General features: G+C 41.6%; 1 protein-coding gene across 3 annotated transcripts in view; it reads right to left on the reverse strand.

Moving 5' to 3' along the window:
- The window catches only part of SLC9A9 (solute carrier family 9 member A9), a 678,779-nt gene that overhangs the window by 363,628 nt on the left and 298,019 nt on the right, over window positions 1-17,132 (reverse strand). For all 3 annotated transcript variants that reach the window (XM_053599744.1, XM_053599745.1, XM_053599746.1), the window contains exons 7-8: window positions 12,993-13,131; window positions 8,297-8,402 (exon numbers count right to left, since the gene is read on the reverse strand). In XM_053599744.1, coding sequence (XP_053455719.1) covers window positions 8,297-8,402; window positions 12,993-13,131 — 245 coding nt within the window. The remainder of the gene's footprint in view (window positions 1-8,296; window positions 8,403-12,992; window positions 13,132-17,132) is intronic.

A 17,132-nucleotide genomic window follows, 5' to 3' on the forward strand; every position in this document is an offset into this window, starting at 1 on the left:
AAATCATTCTAAGCTGAGTAAACAGTGGTCTATACTGTTTCCCTTCAATGGCTTTCTCCCCCCATCTTTGCCTCCAACGGAAATAAAATAGGCCCCAAGAATCTAAAAATGGAAGTTGCTTTTAGTACAGCAATGCCCAGAAGCAGGAAAATCATTAGACACAGTGTCAATGTTGCTATTAGAAATCTTGCTCTTTAGGTGTTTAATGACAGTCCCTGAAAGTTTGCTTCTGGCAAAAACCCGACCCCTGAAGTCTCAGCTGGGAAACAGATTGTAAATGAATTTTCAAACAACCTGTCCAGCTGTGCTTTTGGTTATCTTTATAAACTGAAAAGCTGCTTCTATGACAGGACTCAATTCCATTGGAGAGTATCCTATAAATAATGCTGCTGAAGTATTTTCAATATTCAATTTAAAATAATAGCTCAGTAACCTAATGACTTTTAGAAAATAGGCCTCTGCACAAGAAAAATTCTATCTGATCAGAAATTAGGTAGGCCTGTATAACAGGGACCTCCTGGAGAGACTACGTTAGGGTCATATATTTACTCAAAAGCCACATTCTGTATGTCTACAATGTCCCTCCATTACAAAATAATAAAATCCTTTTACCTTAGTAGTGATGAAAATAGAGACAACAATTAATAGAATGACTTATTCCAGTCCCTTAGCAAGTCAGCTGAAGAGTCAGAAACCAAAGATATATCCTACAGAGGCTGATTTTATAAGTAGGGCAGACACATCTGTATCTCAATCTGTATCTATCTATATATATTCTCTTCTTTTATGCTCTTGTGAAAAGGCCCTGGAGTCCATTTCTATGCACACATTCTCATCCCCCAGAAAGACTTCTAACTTGCATCCTGTATTTCTCCTAGTCTTTCCAGATAAAAGTTTTCTCCACTGCACTTGTATATTTCAAATAGCAGAGAGTCAGAATTCTGGGTAATAGAAATGCTAAGCTTCATTTGCATGTCTAAAAGCCACTTGTTTCCAAAAACCAAGTTCTTCTGAGCAACTATTGAACATTTGCAGGTGCAATTTCCAAGAGACTGAGATGAGGTGGCAGCAAATGTGGCCCTTGAAGTAAAAGATGATCAAAATAAATCTAATGATTATCATCAAATTAGTAACAACTGAAAGTGAAAGCAGGTGATGTGGTAATGAGCAAGCCCCCCACACTGAAGTGTTCATAATGAATCTGATAAGGAGCGGAATTGAAAAGGATAATGAACACTGTGCAAACTGTCTTGAAAAGCTTGATTCTTTTTGTCTATCAGTATGCACCTGGCATCAGATGGTCCCAAGTGGCCTAGCCTGCAGGCTGTGCTGTCTCCGAGTCTCTCTTTCCTTCTGATCTGTCACCAAGTTATGTAGTTCCTTTTGTTGAAATACCTCCTGGATTATTGCATCCTTTGTACCATTTAGGCTTTTTTGTTTGTTAGCAATAAGTGAAAGACTTTGGTTACTATAATCAGAAAGGAATGTATTGGAAGGGAGCATGATAGCTCTCAGAAAAGAGGCATCACGGTGGCTCCAAGCATCGATGGCAGGGATAAATGGTGAGTTTCAAGAGGGCTCTGTTGTTGGAAAGGTCAGATGCTCACTGTTATACATGCCCCCATCTCCCTGCTAGAGTTTCACACAAGGAAAGAGTATGTGGTCGACCAACTTCACATGTCCTCATTCTCCCTGGCAGGGGAAGGTGAGATACCTTGACTGACAGGGTGTTATCGAGAGGAGAGGGGGGCTGGTTTTCCTAAGAAACATCAGAATGCTGTTACCAATGAGAGTGAGAAAGTGTGTAGAATAGCTAAAACCAACACATGTCTGCCGCGTTCCTTTAGACTGGGCTCTTCTTTCCAAGCCCACATGTCTTTATTTTTACCTTAGTAATTGGGAAAACAGAGTTACAAATAAATGAAATTTGTGATATATCCTTCCCTTGATGTATGGATCTGCTGAGGAATATCTGCACTGGTGAACTACGGAATCTGTAGGATTGTCTATCAGGCACAGGGTCCTCAGTACCTCATAAAAAGGTCTGCTATTCAGATTTTGAAAGTTCCTTTTTGTTGAGTGAACATCATTCATTCCACTGCTCAAAAGACATTTACTGAGTGCATGGGCTATTGTAGCCACTCTGTTGGCCCTCATAGTCTATTATAACTAATAGATATAAATCCTAATTCAACACATCAGCTCTATTTCTGTATTTCAGAACTACAGACAGTAAGTCAAACCCTGTCATTGAGAGGCACATATACAAACAACAGCCAACTAGAAACCATGAAAATTCCCATTCATTATAGCACCCAGTAAAATAAAATAGCTAAAAAGTTATATATCAAGAAATCTGTATGTCTAATATGAAGACAGCTATAAAAATGTGCTGAAAACCATAAAATATGACTCATGCAAATGGAGAGACATAACATATTCCTGGGTGGGAAATCTCACTGCTATAAAATGCTGCCACCACTCCTCAAATTAATATAAAAATTTCACATAATCTCAATCATAATCCCCGAATTATTTTCTGTTTAAAACCTAACAAGGTTATTTTCAAATTCATCTGGAATAACAAATACATGACAATAGAAAAGGAGCTTTTGAAAATGGACAAGGGAGGTGAAGATGGATTTACTGTATATTAAAGTAAACCATGAAGGTAAAATAGTAGAAACAGTGGAGATCAAACTCAGCGGAACAACAAAATTCCAGCATATGTTGACTTATATGTACACACACACATAGACATTTAAACTCATAGGTAAAGGATGATGGGTGTTAAGACAAGCAGTTGACCATATGGGAAGAAAATCAAATCCCTATTATCCCCTACATTTCACATCAAAAACTACAGGCCCACACGGGAGAAAAACACAATTAAATTCAATAAGGGAGGAGGGTGGAGAGTGGCTTTGGTAATTTCCTACCTAAGAGGTACAATGTAAGGGTATATGGTACACTGCTGGGTGAAGGACTCAACTGCAATTTGGGCTTAACCTTACAAGCATGAACAATTTAACCTAATTGTATATACTTTCATATTAATCCAACGGCCTCCCCCCCCACACACACTAAAACAAATGCAGTTGGTTCCCAATGCAAAAACAAAACCACACAACTTTTCAATGAGAGAGAAGTACACATTACCATAAAGAAACACTTGGGCTTTCTAAGGAGGAGATTATGTATGCAAAGCCTGAAGATGTCTACACTAACCTCTTTCCCTTACACTAACAAAATATAGCATATTTAAAGTTACAAATACAAATTGAAAAATGTTTACAGCCTATATGATAGTCTAAAGTTTGTAACAGATAAAGAGGAAGTAAAGTACCACATGACAAGGATAAGCTTCTGAACAGATTATAAAGCCTCTTTCATGTTTACATGGATGGAGCTGGAACATATTCTTCTTAGCAAAGTATCTCAGGAATGGCAGAAAAAGTATCCAATCTACTCAGCCCTACTTTGAAGCTAATTTATAGCTTTCACATGAAGGCTATAACCCAACTATAACACAAGAATATGGGGAAAGGGCCAAGGAAGGGGGAGGGAGGGGAGAGGTTGGGGTGGAGGGAAGGTAATGGGTGGGGCCACAACTACGGTGCATCTTAGAATGGGTACAGGCGAAACTTACTAAATGCAGAATACAAATGTCTACATACAATAACTAACAAAATGCCATGAAGGCTACGCTGAACAGTTTGATGAGAATATTTCAGATTGTATATGAAACCAGCACATTGTACCCCTTGATTGCACTAATGTACACAGCTATGATTTAACAATAAAAAAACAAACAAACAAGGTTTTAAACTGGTAATTCACCAAAGAAGAAATACAAAGAACCAGTGGCATGTCATTAAAATTCCTTTCCTCAGCAAAATTATAATAAACGTAAACCAGAATAAAATGGAAATTGATTATTAATTTAGCAGTGATTAATAAGATTTCGGGTAGTAAACATGTGAATGAATGAACTCTCTTTTTTTTGTGTGTGGTTTTTTGGCCAGGGCTGGGTTTGAACCCGCCACCTCTGGCATATGGGACCGGCGCCCTACTCCTTGAGCCACAGGCGCCACCCAATGAACTCTCTTTTACATTGTTGGTGGGAGCATAAAGAAACACAAACTTTCTAGGCAATTTGGGTAAATGTCTTTGAAAACTTAAATTGTAGCCTTCCTATTCACCTGGACATTTTATTTTTAGGCAGTTAAATAAATAAAAATCCATATATCTAGCTATAAGGATTATCATTGCAATAATAATGACTGTAAACAATCCAAAGATTGGTAGAATTATGGTAAGTTCATGTGATGCAGTATTTAATGTCATAGAAAACATTCACTTTAAATTGTTAAATGAACAAAGGAAGTTACTTCAAACAAAGAAACATATACCTATATTTAATATGTGTGCATTAATACATTTAGCCATATATATTTAATTATATGCATACATATAATTAGATGGACACAACTATTGATAATTATTATTAATAGGCAATAAGACTATAAGTGATTCTAATTTTATTTCCTTCTGTGAATCCATGTTTTCTAAATTTTTCACAAAGGATATATATTACCTGGGATGTGAGAAAAAATAAAATACATTTAAAAATAGATGTGGTCTGTTTAAAGTAGTAGAGATTCTTTTTTCAAATGAAATTTTATGTGAAATGCAATTCATAAAACCAAAGGGATGAGGTAGGGTGACAGGGCTAGAGCCCTGCTCACGTGGTGGATGTTCTTGGGGCCTACTTTGAAAGGTCAGGGTTCAGGGCACTCCGCTGGGAAATCACTGCATGTTAATGCCATCTCCAGTACCCATGGGCAGTGCCAATAGTGAGCCCATCCGGGGCCCTATAGTTGCTGGTTGCCTCTACAGTTACCCATAAACTATTTAATAATCCATTCCATTTTATTCACAGCATTCACTGTTTTATATTCTCTCAGGAGCCATTCTTCTAAAAAATTTTCTACATTTAGCTGAGTACCATATTGGTTGAGTGTGGATTAGAGCTAAAAGGATTTTATTATTACATTGAAATAATCTTAGACAATCACGATTCTACACCCTCACATTTGATTAAGGGTCGATATGAGAAATGACCACATGAAGAATGGACCTCAATCTTATCTAAAATTATTATGAAATACCTTGTTCATTCTGGTGTTAGACCCTCTTATAGCTGCATTTCCACTAAGGATGCATGTGACAGAAGTCCTCTAACATTTTAGTAGCAGAAAAAGTTTGCCCATTTTTACAATAAAAATGGCTTCCTGTTATAATGCTGTATTATTCTTACGCAACCCATCACATTTCCCTTTTGGCTTTGCCTGCCAGAAAGCTCAGAGCTATATTCATTGCCAAACCACAGCCATAAACAGCTGCCTAATTTTGCAGAAAAACTCTACCTCAGACCGCTTGAGTATTTACCCTCAACTAAATGGTCCCATGATAGGCATGGCTTACGTTATGAGTTGTCTCAAATCCAATTTGAAATAGGCAAGGATTAAATAATAAACAAACACATAAATAATTTGCACCAAGCAGCCTTGGTCTTTGGCAATAGAAAATGCTCCCCCTGGGTGCAGCCAGGGACACTTGGGTCTTTCTGCTACTGAGATTCATACCCATATTCACTCATTCCATGATACTAGCTCCTCAGAGGGCTGCCTTCTGGGGAATCCCAGCAAGGATATCTGGTTGAAAAGGATAATAAAAGAGCAAGGTACAGATAAACTAGCGATTCATACAGTTTCCCATGGACCATAGCCTTTAAAGCAGTTAAGAAAATAAGACTTATTGAAATGGACCAGGAAATAGACAATTTTCATGCATAGTAATGAATAATTCTTAGACAGTGGGATGTGTGTACGTGTGTATGTGTTTATTACAACTCTCAACAGAAGATTAAAAAATGTTAGGTGAGTTAGGATATTTCTTTACCTTTCTGGATGGTCAAATATTCTTACTGTTAACATTACTTACATCATTTTACAAGTGATATGCTTTTAAATAAGGCACAGAATATAGAGGATGGGGAACCAGATCTTTCTGAATGATTATTGATATAAATGATTTACTTAGGTTATTTCATTTAAGGGACGTGGTTATTTTTTATTTTTTTGTGGGAGGCATAAGCTCTTCAGAAACCTCCTTGATACCACAGCTATTCACTAACATAACAGACTTTATGCTGGGATAATTTGGACACAAGGTCCAGGCAGGGTGGAATTTGGGAATGAAGTTTGGATTGTAGTGGCACAAGAACTGAAAGGGTGGCTTTCTGTGTCAGCGGCAGATACCCTGAAAGCTCACTGAGATTGCTTGGCCTGTGGGATTGGGATGGTACTGGGATTACTTCACCTTGCAGTATGGTGTGTCAGCTGATTAGAGAAATAGGCTATTATTACCGAAAAGAATGGGCATGGCCTTCACAGTGGAGCCAAGATCAGCTAAGGAGTAAGTAGGTCAGGCAGGTTCTTGAGTGGTTTCATTCAGGGTAGAAAAGCTTGGTGCTCTAGAGCTCAGGATCTAGAACTGAATTTCCTAGTTTTAAATCCCAGCTCCATCACTTACTGTTAGCTGAATAAACTGGGGATAGTCTTTTACTTCGAATTTTTCTGTCCATTAAAGAGATCATCGTGAAAGGCAGCTACCCACTTCTTGGCTCATGGTATACCCTCAATACATGTCAAATTTTATTTTTATTTGTTATTCAGATTTAATGAATCACCTATTAAAGTGCAAGCACCCTGGGATACATACCTGGTTACTAATTAACATTTATTTATTTATTTATTTTTATTTTTTTCCCATTATTATTTTTTTTTTATTAAATCATAACTGTATACATTGATATGATCATGGGGCATCATACACTCACTTCATAGACCATTTGACACATTTTTATCACAATGGTTAACATAGACTTTCCGGTTATCTCAGTTACTGTGCCAAAACATTTACATTCTACATTTACCAAGTTTCGCAAATACCCCTGTAAGGAGAAATGCAAATCAAAACTACTTTGAGATATCATCTAACTCCAGTGAGACTAGCCTATATCACAAAATCTCAAGACCAGAGATGTTGGCGTGGATGCGGAGAAAAGGGAACACTTCTGCACTGCTGGTGGGAATGCAAATTAATACATTCCTTTTGGAAAGATATATGGAGAACACTCAGAGATCTAAAAATAGATCTGCCATTCAATCCTATAATCCCTCTGCTGGGCATATACCCAGAAGACCAAAAATCACAACATAACAAAGATATTTGTACCAGAATGTTTATTGCAGCCCAATTCATAATTGCTAAGTCATGGAAAAAGCCCAAGTGCCCATCAATCCACGAATGGATTAATAAATTGTGGTATATGTACACCATGGAATACTATGCAGCCTTAAAGAAAGATGGAGACTTTACCTCTTTCATGTTTACATGGATGGAACTAATTAACATTTAAGGGGAGATTCTCACCCTTTGAATGTCAGTGAAGACGTAATGAGCTGAAAGGCATCCGAGAGACATTGAAACCTGGGAGAAGCAGGGAACAAAGCCCCGGGAAGAGGAATAGCTTTGACAGAGCCATAGTGATTCCTCACATGGAACACTCATTGCAGAGACCCAAGCCCAAACACTGCTGTTGCAAAAAGGCAATGCCATTGCTAAATCCAGATCCCAAGATTGGTGGCCCTTGGGCCCTAGGGACTGCCCCTCTCTCTATCAACTGTTCCAGCTCAGAGGACTCTATAGACTTTCTGTAATAAGAGACATTGGAACTGTACAGCCACCCTATTTGCTATTTTTTTTCTTACCTGCCGTGGAGAATATACAAAGATCCTCAACACTGACATGAGGAACTGTGCACACCTTGGAGAGGCTGCTTACATTGGAGCCTGCTGTTTACAGCCAAGGGAAAACCACATTTTCTATGAAGCAGCTCTGTCCCTTCACGCTCCAAGTGGAGACTTCCATTTGTAAAGTCATCCATCACCACTACACATCTGTCTTTTCAACACACCTCCTGTCCAGCCAGGACAGAAGAGGAAAGCATTCTGGAGACATTCCATTAAGTTATTTTGCGCAAAATGGATGAATTATTATTTTTTTTCTCCCTTCGGGCTACCCGGGAGAGGTTGATTCTGACACAAACATTCACCTTCACTGTTTAAGAAAGACTGCATTTCACCTCCTGCTAGGCCAGGGAGGGGCACACACCAGAGACCTAGAGGCACTCACACTTCCACTTGGCTGTGCCGAGTGAACCACTTACCTGTTAGACCCGCAGCCTCGGCGGACAGGAAGGCGCTCCAAGAAAGGAGGAAAAACAGGCCTGTTTCCAGCATTGGGAATTCACACAGCTTGGTAAATTTGGTCAGGTGAGGAAGACATGTTAAGGGAAACAACAACCGCGCTTACAGCTGCATTTCCTTCTTGGCTGAGAAAAAAAAAAAAATGATCTGGTGATGATAATTTTAAACAACTGATTTTCAGACCTGACTATAAGGACTGTGGCTCTCATTGGGACTTACTTGGAAGCCAGTAAGAGTTCCACACTTCACTGGGGGTTAAATGCCTGTAAATGTTCAAACCTTTGTTCAGATAGAGAAAGGTGTCTCAGTAAGAACATGAATAGCCAACTCCTTGAACTTGGCCTTGGCTCCTGCAGTGTGCCCCCCAGAAGACCTCTGGCAGGTATGGGCAAACCAAACCAAGGAGAGTGTGGTGAGATTAGATGCTGCAAGGCATTCTGTGTACCAGGAGGGAGGGAGGTGCTGCTCCCTGGGGAGTGCAGTCTGTGGGAGACCACGGTAGCGGTAGCGTCTCCTGTCCTGGGGATTATATTCTCAGTGGGGGAGGATGTCTGTACTCTCTTGGTATAAGTAAGATGGAGGAAATGTATGTTCTTTCTAGGTCAGGCAAAATGCTCTTTGGAAGGAAATAGTACATTTTGACAAGGATGACACTTAGTCAATAGTCTATAAATTGCAAATAAAACAATGGCATAGTGATTCAAGTTTGGCAGAGAATGGATTATGAGGAGATGATTAGGAATCTGTAATCAATGGGAAAGGGTTAGTTCCATTGCAGCTGTGTCCACAATAGGCACAAAATATCCTGACAAATAAGGACAGATGAGCATTTTGCAAGTTTATGCATTTAAAACAAAATTCAAAGGAGATTCCACATGAAGAGATGTTTGGCAGTGGGGCAGGGAAGTAAAAACATGGTCTCTGGGGTCTGTTCTGCTTTCTCATTAGTATTTTAGCCTTTCTGAGCCTCATTTCTATGCTGTATAACTTGACAATGAGAGTAATGTTTGCACCCACAGTACGGAGAGTGAAATGGGCAAAGTACATTAGAAATGCTTTGTGAAGTCTTAGAAAGGACCAAGGCAGAATACCACCATGGTTGGAGGTATGGCCTCTGGAAGCTGACTCCACCCGGGTTCAAATTCATAGCATTCACTTGGACCCATCTGTTCACCACTCTTGTGACTTGGTTTTCTTCTCTAAAAATGGGAATGAAAATACAACTTTCCTCAGTGGTATATAGGTTAAATACTTAGAATCGTGCCTGGCATGTAACAAATGATATATAACTTTTCTATGTGCACACTACTGTGATTTAAATTAATTAAATTTTTTAGAGATGAGGTGTTACCAGGTTGCTCAGGCTGGCCTCCAACTCCTGGGCTCAAATGATTCTCCTACCTCAGCCTCCTGAGGATTGGGACTACAGGCTCATGCTACCATGCTGAGCTGAATAAATTTTTTTTTGAATAAAACATTTTTTTTTTTTTAGAAATAGAATCGTTAGCACCTAGAAGAAATTCTATCTGGAATAAAAAATGGACTTCCCTGGGAGCCTTTTTCAATATTCCCTTTTGTTACCTGAAGGGAAGGCTTTGTTTTAGTGGAGTCTGTTCTACAGGATTCTCTCTTCCAGTTTGTTTTAAAGAGAATGTTGAGGCCAGTTTCAATAGCAGAATATTGGCTGGCTATAGAGCATTCTTTTCTTTCAATCTCCTCCAAAAAAATAGTTCAGTTCTGGGTCAAGCTTCAAGTCCAGAGTGCAGTGACCTACAATCTAAGGAGACCCAACCTCAGAATAGCTGCAGTATTGAGGTTAGTAAGGCAGAGGAGACACGGAACGTGCCTGTCTCCTTCGCGGCCCGTGTTTGCAGAGCCTGTCAGAGGCTGGGGGCTGCATGTTTGATTGTGGCACTGTTACTGAGCCTCCATTTATTTCATCTGTCCCCACAACCTTTCTTCCAGATCGGATCCAATCTCATGCCAGAATTCAAAATCTCCAGGAATTTTCCCCCTCCTCCCATTAACCTGTTTGCCTATGTGACCACACCTCCCCCTTGTATCAGGCAGAGAATTCTGATTTCAGCTTCTCTGCTTAGTGCAGACTCTGGAGCTGAAAGCCTGGGTTTGAATCCTGACCCTAAGATATCCTACTTGTATGGCTTTAGCTAAGTTATTTAACCTTGATTGCCTGAGTTTCTTCAGCTGTAAAATTGGTATAATAATGGCATCTATCTCCCAGGGTTCTTCTGAAGGTTGTCTGAGATAAACCATGCAAAAATGGCTGGCACATAGTAAAGTTTTCAATACATGTTAGGTGATATGATCATGTTCATTGTTACTGATATGTGACCCAGAGTGAGCTACGTAACCTCCTTGAGCCTTGGTTTCCTCATGTGCAAAGTGAGAATAATAATATCCTGTTTTATAGGCTTGATTCAAATAAGGAGATGCATATAAAAGCCTTAGAATATGCTAGACTCTCGCTAAATACTCCTATCATTATTACTATTACTCTAGTCTAAATAACACATGACCTCTATCACAATTCCACTTACAAATTAAGAGGCAGGCGTGGTGCCCATAGCTGCAGTGGTTAGGGAGCTGGCCACAAGCACCGGGGCTGGTGGGTTTGAACCCGGCTAAGGCCTTCTAAACAATGACAATAATAACAAAAAATAGCCGGGCATTGTGATGGATGCCTGTAGTCCCAGCTACCTGGGAGGCTGAGGCAAGAGAATCACTTAAGCATAGGAGTTTGAGGGTGCTGTGAGCTGTGAAACCAGGACACTCTACCAAGGGTGACATAGTAAGACTCTATCTCAAAAAAAAAAAAAAAATTAAGAGGCAATGGAGAGTAGTGGTTATAAGCATGGTTTGCCTCTTGATTCTTTCTCCAGATTTACTTACTGGCTGCGTGACCCTGGGCAATAGCTTTCTAAAAGGCAGTGTTCAATAAACATAGTCTATGGCAATGGAATCATTGTGTGGGCTAGATGTGTATTGCCATGTAAGACAAGTCTTGGAGGCCTGGCATCCCATTAGTGTTGGGTAGATCGTTTTATTGTTGTTGGAACTGTCCCTACCTCTTCTGCCTTATCCGGTTTCTGTCCATGGAAGTGCCCTCCTATGAGACTTCCAGGATAAAACTTTCAAGTGACCTTTGACTATTTCCTAACCTTTATCTCTAATAACCAACCGACCATTAACTCCTAGAGATTGTTCCTCCTACCACCAGTCTCCTCCCTGCAGCCTCCTCTGCACTCATCATCATGGTTTCCTTTGATTCTAATCCCCTCCTCTGATTCTTCCCGTGTGCCACTTCTTCATCAACGTTTTAAAAACAGGACTGTCAGGGTGTCCCTCGGCAGCCTGGAAATACCCCACAAGCTGACTCCCTCCCGCCCATGTCTCCACATCCCCCATTCCTCAGCAGCCAGGGCCTTCTGGTCCTCTCAAGCACCTCTGCCAGGTGCTGGGTCAGTCCCCCCTCCACACCCTTGTGACCGCTGGCCTTCCCTTCCTGAACCACATGCCACACAACCTGTGCCTGTGCCCTACCTATCTTCCAGGCCAAGCTCAAAGCCCACTCTGCATGGAAATACTGCTTTTCAAATAATTTTCCGGAATTATAAGGTTGGCTAAGCGTCTTTTGGACTATTCCAGACACAATTGCCTTGTCCCCACTTGAATTTTTAAAGTGTGATAACCTGCATGTGGCTTTGGCACTCTTTTTCTATCCAACTTATAATATAGAGCTACCTTTCCAAGCTTGTCAGTCACTAAGCAGGGACCTTGTTTACTCACTTCTTTGACAGCTTCGGTAGAATCAAGACCCAGTCAGCTGCTGCCCAGTGAATTTCTTTCTTTGCCTGGGCCCTGTCTCCCCTGGCCCTCTCCTTCCTCCTCTTTCCCTTGAGGTCTTTGGCCCTGGATCCTTCATTCTTCCTCTCCTCTGGGCTCCCTGGGGCCCTCACACTTGACCCTGGCTCTCTGGCTTTCCTTCTCAACTCTGACTGACTGGGCTTCCATCTGGTTGTTCTAAGTGAACAACCCACCAGACCAGGTTCCTTTCCTGGCTCAGCTCTTCTCAGAACTAAACTCCCTCATGCAAAATAAAGAATCAAATGAAACAATTGCCCAGATATGGCAAACATGTCATTTCTGCATTGCTTGCAGGCTCTCTTCTATAAAGTAGCTGGGAATACATGTTTAAATCCGCAGAGGTCTCTGACATGGCCAACCCTGTGAGATAGCAATTGAATAAGCTTAAAACAGAGTCAGGGAATTCCCAGTGTATCATCCTCCCTCCACCCACCAGTCAATCCTGTCTTGTTCTTGATCCTGACCCAGTAAGGACAATCCTGATGCCTCTGTCCACTTCCTAGGTGGCATTTTTAAGGCTGTTGATAGCCTAGAATCAGACAGTGGCAATGGTGCTAGAACTGACCTTGGACACTGTGAGAGTCTGGCTCTCTCTGCTACTGGTACCCACTCATATCTCCAGGGATAACTTGCAACCAAGTGCCTCAGCGGTCCCATATGAAGCTTGAGCCACAGACTATCTAGCTGGTCTGAAGGCTGCCCATCCTCAGAAACATTCTGTGAACACTGACTTCTCTTAACAGTCCTCAGCTTTCCACACACAAAGGATATCAGTGCTGTGATAACTGCATACGCAGACCCCATTGCAAAGGAGCCAGCAAAGATCCCCAGGAAGTTCCCCACGGACTGGAAGAATGCTGCAGCGTCAAATGCATTTGGATTCTCCTTGGGACTGTAAATGGATATAGAACTGAAAAGAGAAGAGGGAAAAGGTTAGTTAGTAGCTTTCATCTTATAGCCCGGATAGGATTTTGTATTCACTTTTGGAAGAGGCGTTTTCTTTCCTTCAGGTTGGGTGCTGGTTGGAAACACTGGAAGGAAACAGACGAGGAGCGGGAGTGGTAGAGAATTCAGGAAGATTCCCCTCCTCACTGCTCCGTCTCATGGGACCCATGTATTGCTGCCAGTCAGTAAACATTTTTATATGGAAGGGTCGTAAAGAATATTGTTTCTGAGCAAACTAGGCATTAAAACATGGTAGGTGTATAAGGAATCTGCTGAGAAGAAGGATAACTGTGAATTATTTAGTGGACATATGTCTTCAGTGCTGTTATATATTCACAAATGTTCCTGATAAAAAGTGCACTTTTATGGCCTGTGCACAAATGGGTGCTACAAATCACGGCGTGCACAAAATAGTCTGCCGTGATCTTGTCATAAACCACAAAGCATTCCTCCCCTCTAGTGTAACTCTTCAGAAACAGATCACCAATGGTGTGGAGAACAGCACAGTATTAACCCCCGGGGAGAGACAAAACCCTCTTTTTCCCTTGGAAACAAACGGCCGCAGCTGCCTGAAGTTGTCTTTTATACCCCAATTCTGGCGACTGCCAGCAGATTTATTCCCATAGAGAAAAATCCACCAATAGGCAGTCTGTTCACTTAAATATTTTTGAGGACGTCATATTTGCTGTTTCTTTTTTTTTTTTTTTTAAACCAAGGCCTTGAATCTCAGTGTTAAGGACAAGGTAGGTCCTGTTTTAGGAACTATGAATTCCATATGGTGGCATTAAAATGAACAGACATGCTGGAACCAGTAGCTTTAAGGAGTCTAATGAAGTAACGTTTCAGATTTGGGGGGGGTGGGGCACTTTTTATTTTAATACAACATTTTAAAAACTCTTGAAACAATTTGAGGTTGGCAATGGGTTTTGGAAAGGATTTTGTAACAATATAGAGAGCAAAAAGGAAACGAGACACACAGACTGAGATTAGAATGGATTGTGCAGAGATGTAACTGAATCTCTCATGGTGCTGGAGATTAGAGCCTGTTAACTGTCTGACCTGACTTCCCTGCCCAGAGACTAGTAAAGAGGGAGCAGGGGAGGGGATTTCAGTTCTCTAGGAAGACGTGTGGCACAGAAAAGGTAGTTTTAAATGTTCTTAGTTTTTTCTCTCAAGTCTTTAAACCCCCAAAGTAGGCCAAACCCTTCTGCTTTGATCTTATAATTGGATAAGGAAGATAAATGTGGATCTTGAATGGAGGCCTGAAATGTATGCGAGAAAAGGATTGCCTTTGAAGTGTTTTTCTTTTTGTAAAGTGTTGTGCTTTGTAGGAGAAAAGAGAAAAGCAAACTCACATTTGGGTCCTTTGTATCTGCCAGTTCTGAATAAAGGTGTGAGACCCCAAGGCCATTAGGAAACCTGGTGCCCGCGGCTGTGAAGCTGGATGTGCGTGTGGACACTCACCAGCGAGTTCTTCATTCCCGTGAAGAGTCAGCAGTGATGAACAAACATACCAGGTGCATTCTGCCTTTCAAACAAAGGTGTTTGCAGAGGGTAACCCAGCTTTGGAGATAATTGTGTGAATGCCTGAGGCCAGTAGATCTGACCCATGCAACAGGCACCATTTCACCTTGACTCCCTCACCCCACCCGTCAGCAAAGTTGGCATTTCTGGGTCTCGAGGCACCACATCACATCATTCAGCTACGGCCTGAACCAGGGTTCATGTGATTTGGTTTTTAAATCATTTTTATTGAAATTCAAGGACATTATTAAAGAATATCTAGGAAATCATAACTTTTCTGTGCTAATTGTATTTTTTAAATATAAGTGAGAAGATGTAGTTTGAAAAAGTTCACCTGTGCATCGGGTATCCCCACGGATTTTCACTCCGCACTTTGGGAAGTGTCCACTTTCTGCCTACCAAACATGGCACAGCCAATTTGTCTGCCAAACTTTATACCCTTCCCTCTGATATGTGTGACTTAACTGAAAGGAAAAGCTTAACTTCCCTTGGCCTGTGGAGACTGTCCATTGACTTTGCTGGCCCTAAAGCTCCCTGGGACATCTGCACAGGGGGCCTGCTATATGCCAGGTGGGGCACTGTGTGCAGAGTGCAGGAGGCAGGCAGAGGAGAGCATAGAGAGGGAAGCAGAATTTGATTCAACAACATTTTATTGAACACCTGATATGTGCAAGGTATACTTAGGCAAGGAAGCCTAAGATAGAGAGGACAAATTATTCTAGTCCCAGGACTGAGTATGATCTTGTGAGAGAAACACAACACTCAATGGTACAAAAGAGGAAAGGGACACTGTTGAAATAGGTGATGGCACTTGAGTAACAGTGAAGGGGCAAGGGTATTCCAGGCAGTGGAAAGAGTGTAAGGACAGGCAAGGAGGCAGGCGAGTTCGGAGCACACACAAGACAGAGCTGTGTGGTTGTGGCTGGAACCCAGGGGGGCATGTGTGTGTATGTGGGGTGGTGGTGAAGACAGATGAGGCAGCGTTACTCAGACCCGTAAGTTCCATACTGAGAAGATACAAAAGCCTTCACACTTACTAATATTTAGCCCTCGCATGCCTATGTTATAATTTTATTTGATCCCATACATACAGAGCAAGTATTGTTACCTCTCCTTTTCCCTCCCTTCCTTCTTTTTTCCTTTTATAAAATAAAGAATTGAAGGATCCAATAAAATAACATGACACAGCCACACAGCTACTAAGTTCACGATGTAGATTTCTTCTTTCTTCCTTTAAAAAGTGATTTTGTTGTGGGGAACTGTGAACCCACTTCGAGACAGTTGACTGGCAGTGTCACACTGACTGTAAGGACAGCAGCATATCAGGCACCAGAAGCTGGACTTTCATGCCTGGCATGGAACATGGGCAGTGCATTCCTGTCCACAAGCATACGAGCAGCTTGTGTGGAATGGGGTCACTGCACGCCCTCTCCTGTCCCACTAGCAGGTGAGACTCGGGGCTTCTCACGGAAACCTGCTTTCATGTCTGGCTTGGCCAGGCGTGGCCTGGGTCTTGCTTCTCTTTGCATGCCCAGAACACAACCTGGCGTCTGGCATGCTGCTTAAAGGCTGGTGGAATGAATCAAGGCAGGACAACTAGAAAATAGAAAGGAAACAAAGCAGGAAGGGGGAGGTTTGCAAAAGTTAGTCATCTGCTAAAATGAATCATCACCCACAAGATTTTTTACTGGACATTGAGTATATGGGTATTTTTAGAGTTGTCAATCCAATCTCAAAAACTGACATTGAACCTCTCAACTGGAGCCTAAGGTTTGACATTCATTGGCTAGATGGCCCTGGGCAGGTTACGTCCTCATGCTCAGACTCAGTCACATTATCTGTGAAATGGAGAAAATGATAGTACTTATCCCTCAGAGATCTTGTGAGGGTATGAGGTACATTGAAGACTCATGTATGAATCTTATGAATTGCAGAGTCATCCACTGAGTGCTTACTGTGGGCACTCAGCAAAGATTATTTATCCTCACCATCATCATTAGTATTCTGCTAAGAACTTACACAAGTCTCACAATGACAGATGACAAGCCCCAGTTGCAACTAAGATGGATGGGATGTGGCTGCCCTCACGGTACGACAAGCTTTGAGGTGGCTGGAAAGAGTGTTATTTTTGCATGGGGACAGAGGGTGTCCAGGAAGGAAAGGCATCAGGCAGGTGCCCCAGGGATGTGGCCATAGGAGCTGGCTGAAAAGTTGTCACGTTTATCACAAAGCTCTTTGCTTGGGGGATCATGGACGGAAGGAATGCCCTCAGCAGCTTGGGCAGAAGAATGACCCACGGGTAAAAATAGGCCAGTAGACTCAGCTTGAGACGCATTTCTCCAAGGTTAGTGGGGGATGTTCTGGAAGCAAAGCTCCCTGTCTTCTAGTGGGGAATGAGGCAAAAGAGGCAGAGGCCCAAGAAGGCTGAATCTCTCTGGACTG

This window comes from Nycticebus coucang, chromosome 8 (assembly GCF_027406575.1).
Source record: "Nycticebus coucang isolate mNycCou1 chromosome 8, mNycCou1.pri, whole genome shotgun sequence".
NCBI lineage: Eukaryota > Metazoa > Chordata > Mammalia > Primates > Lorisidae > Nycticebus > Nycticebus coucang.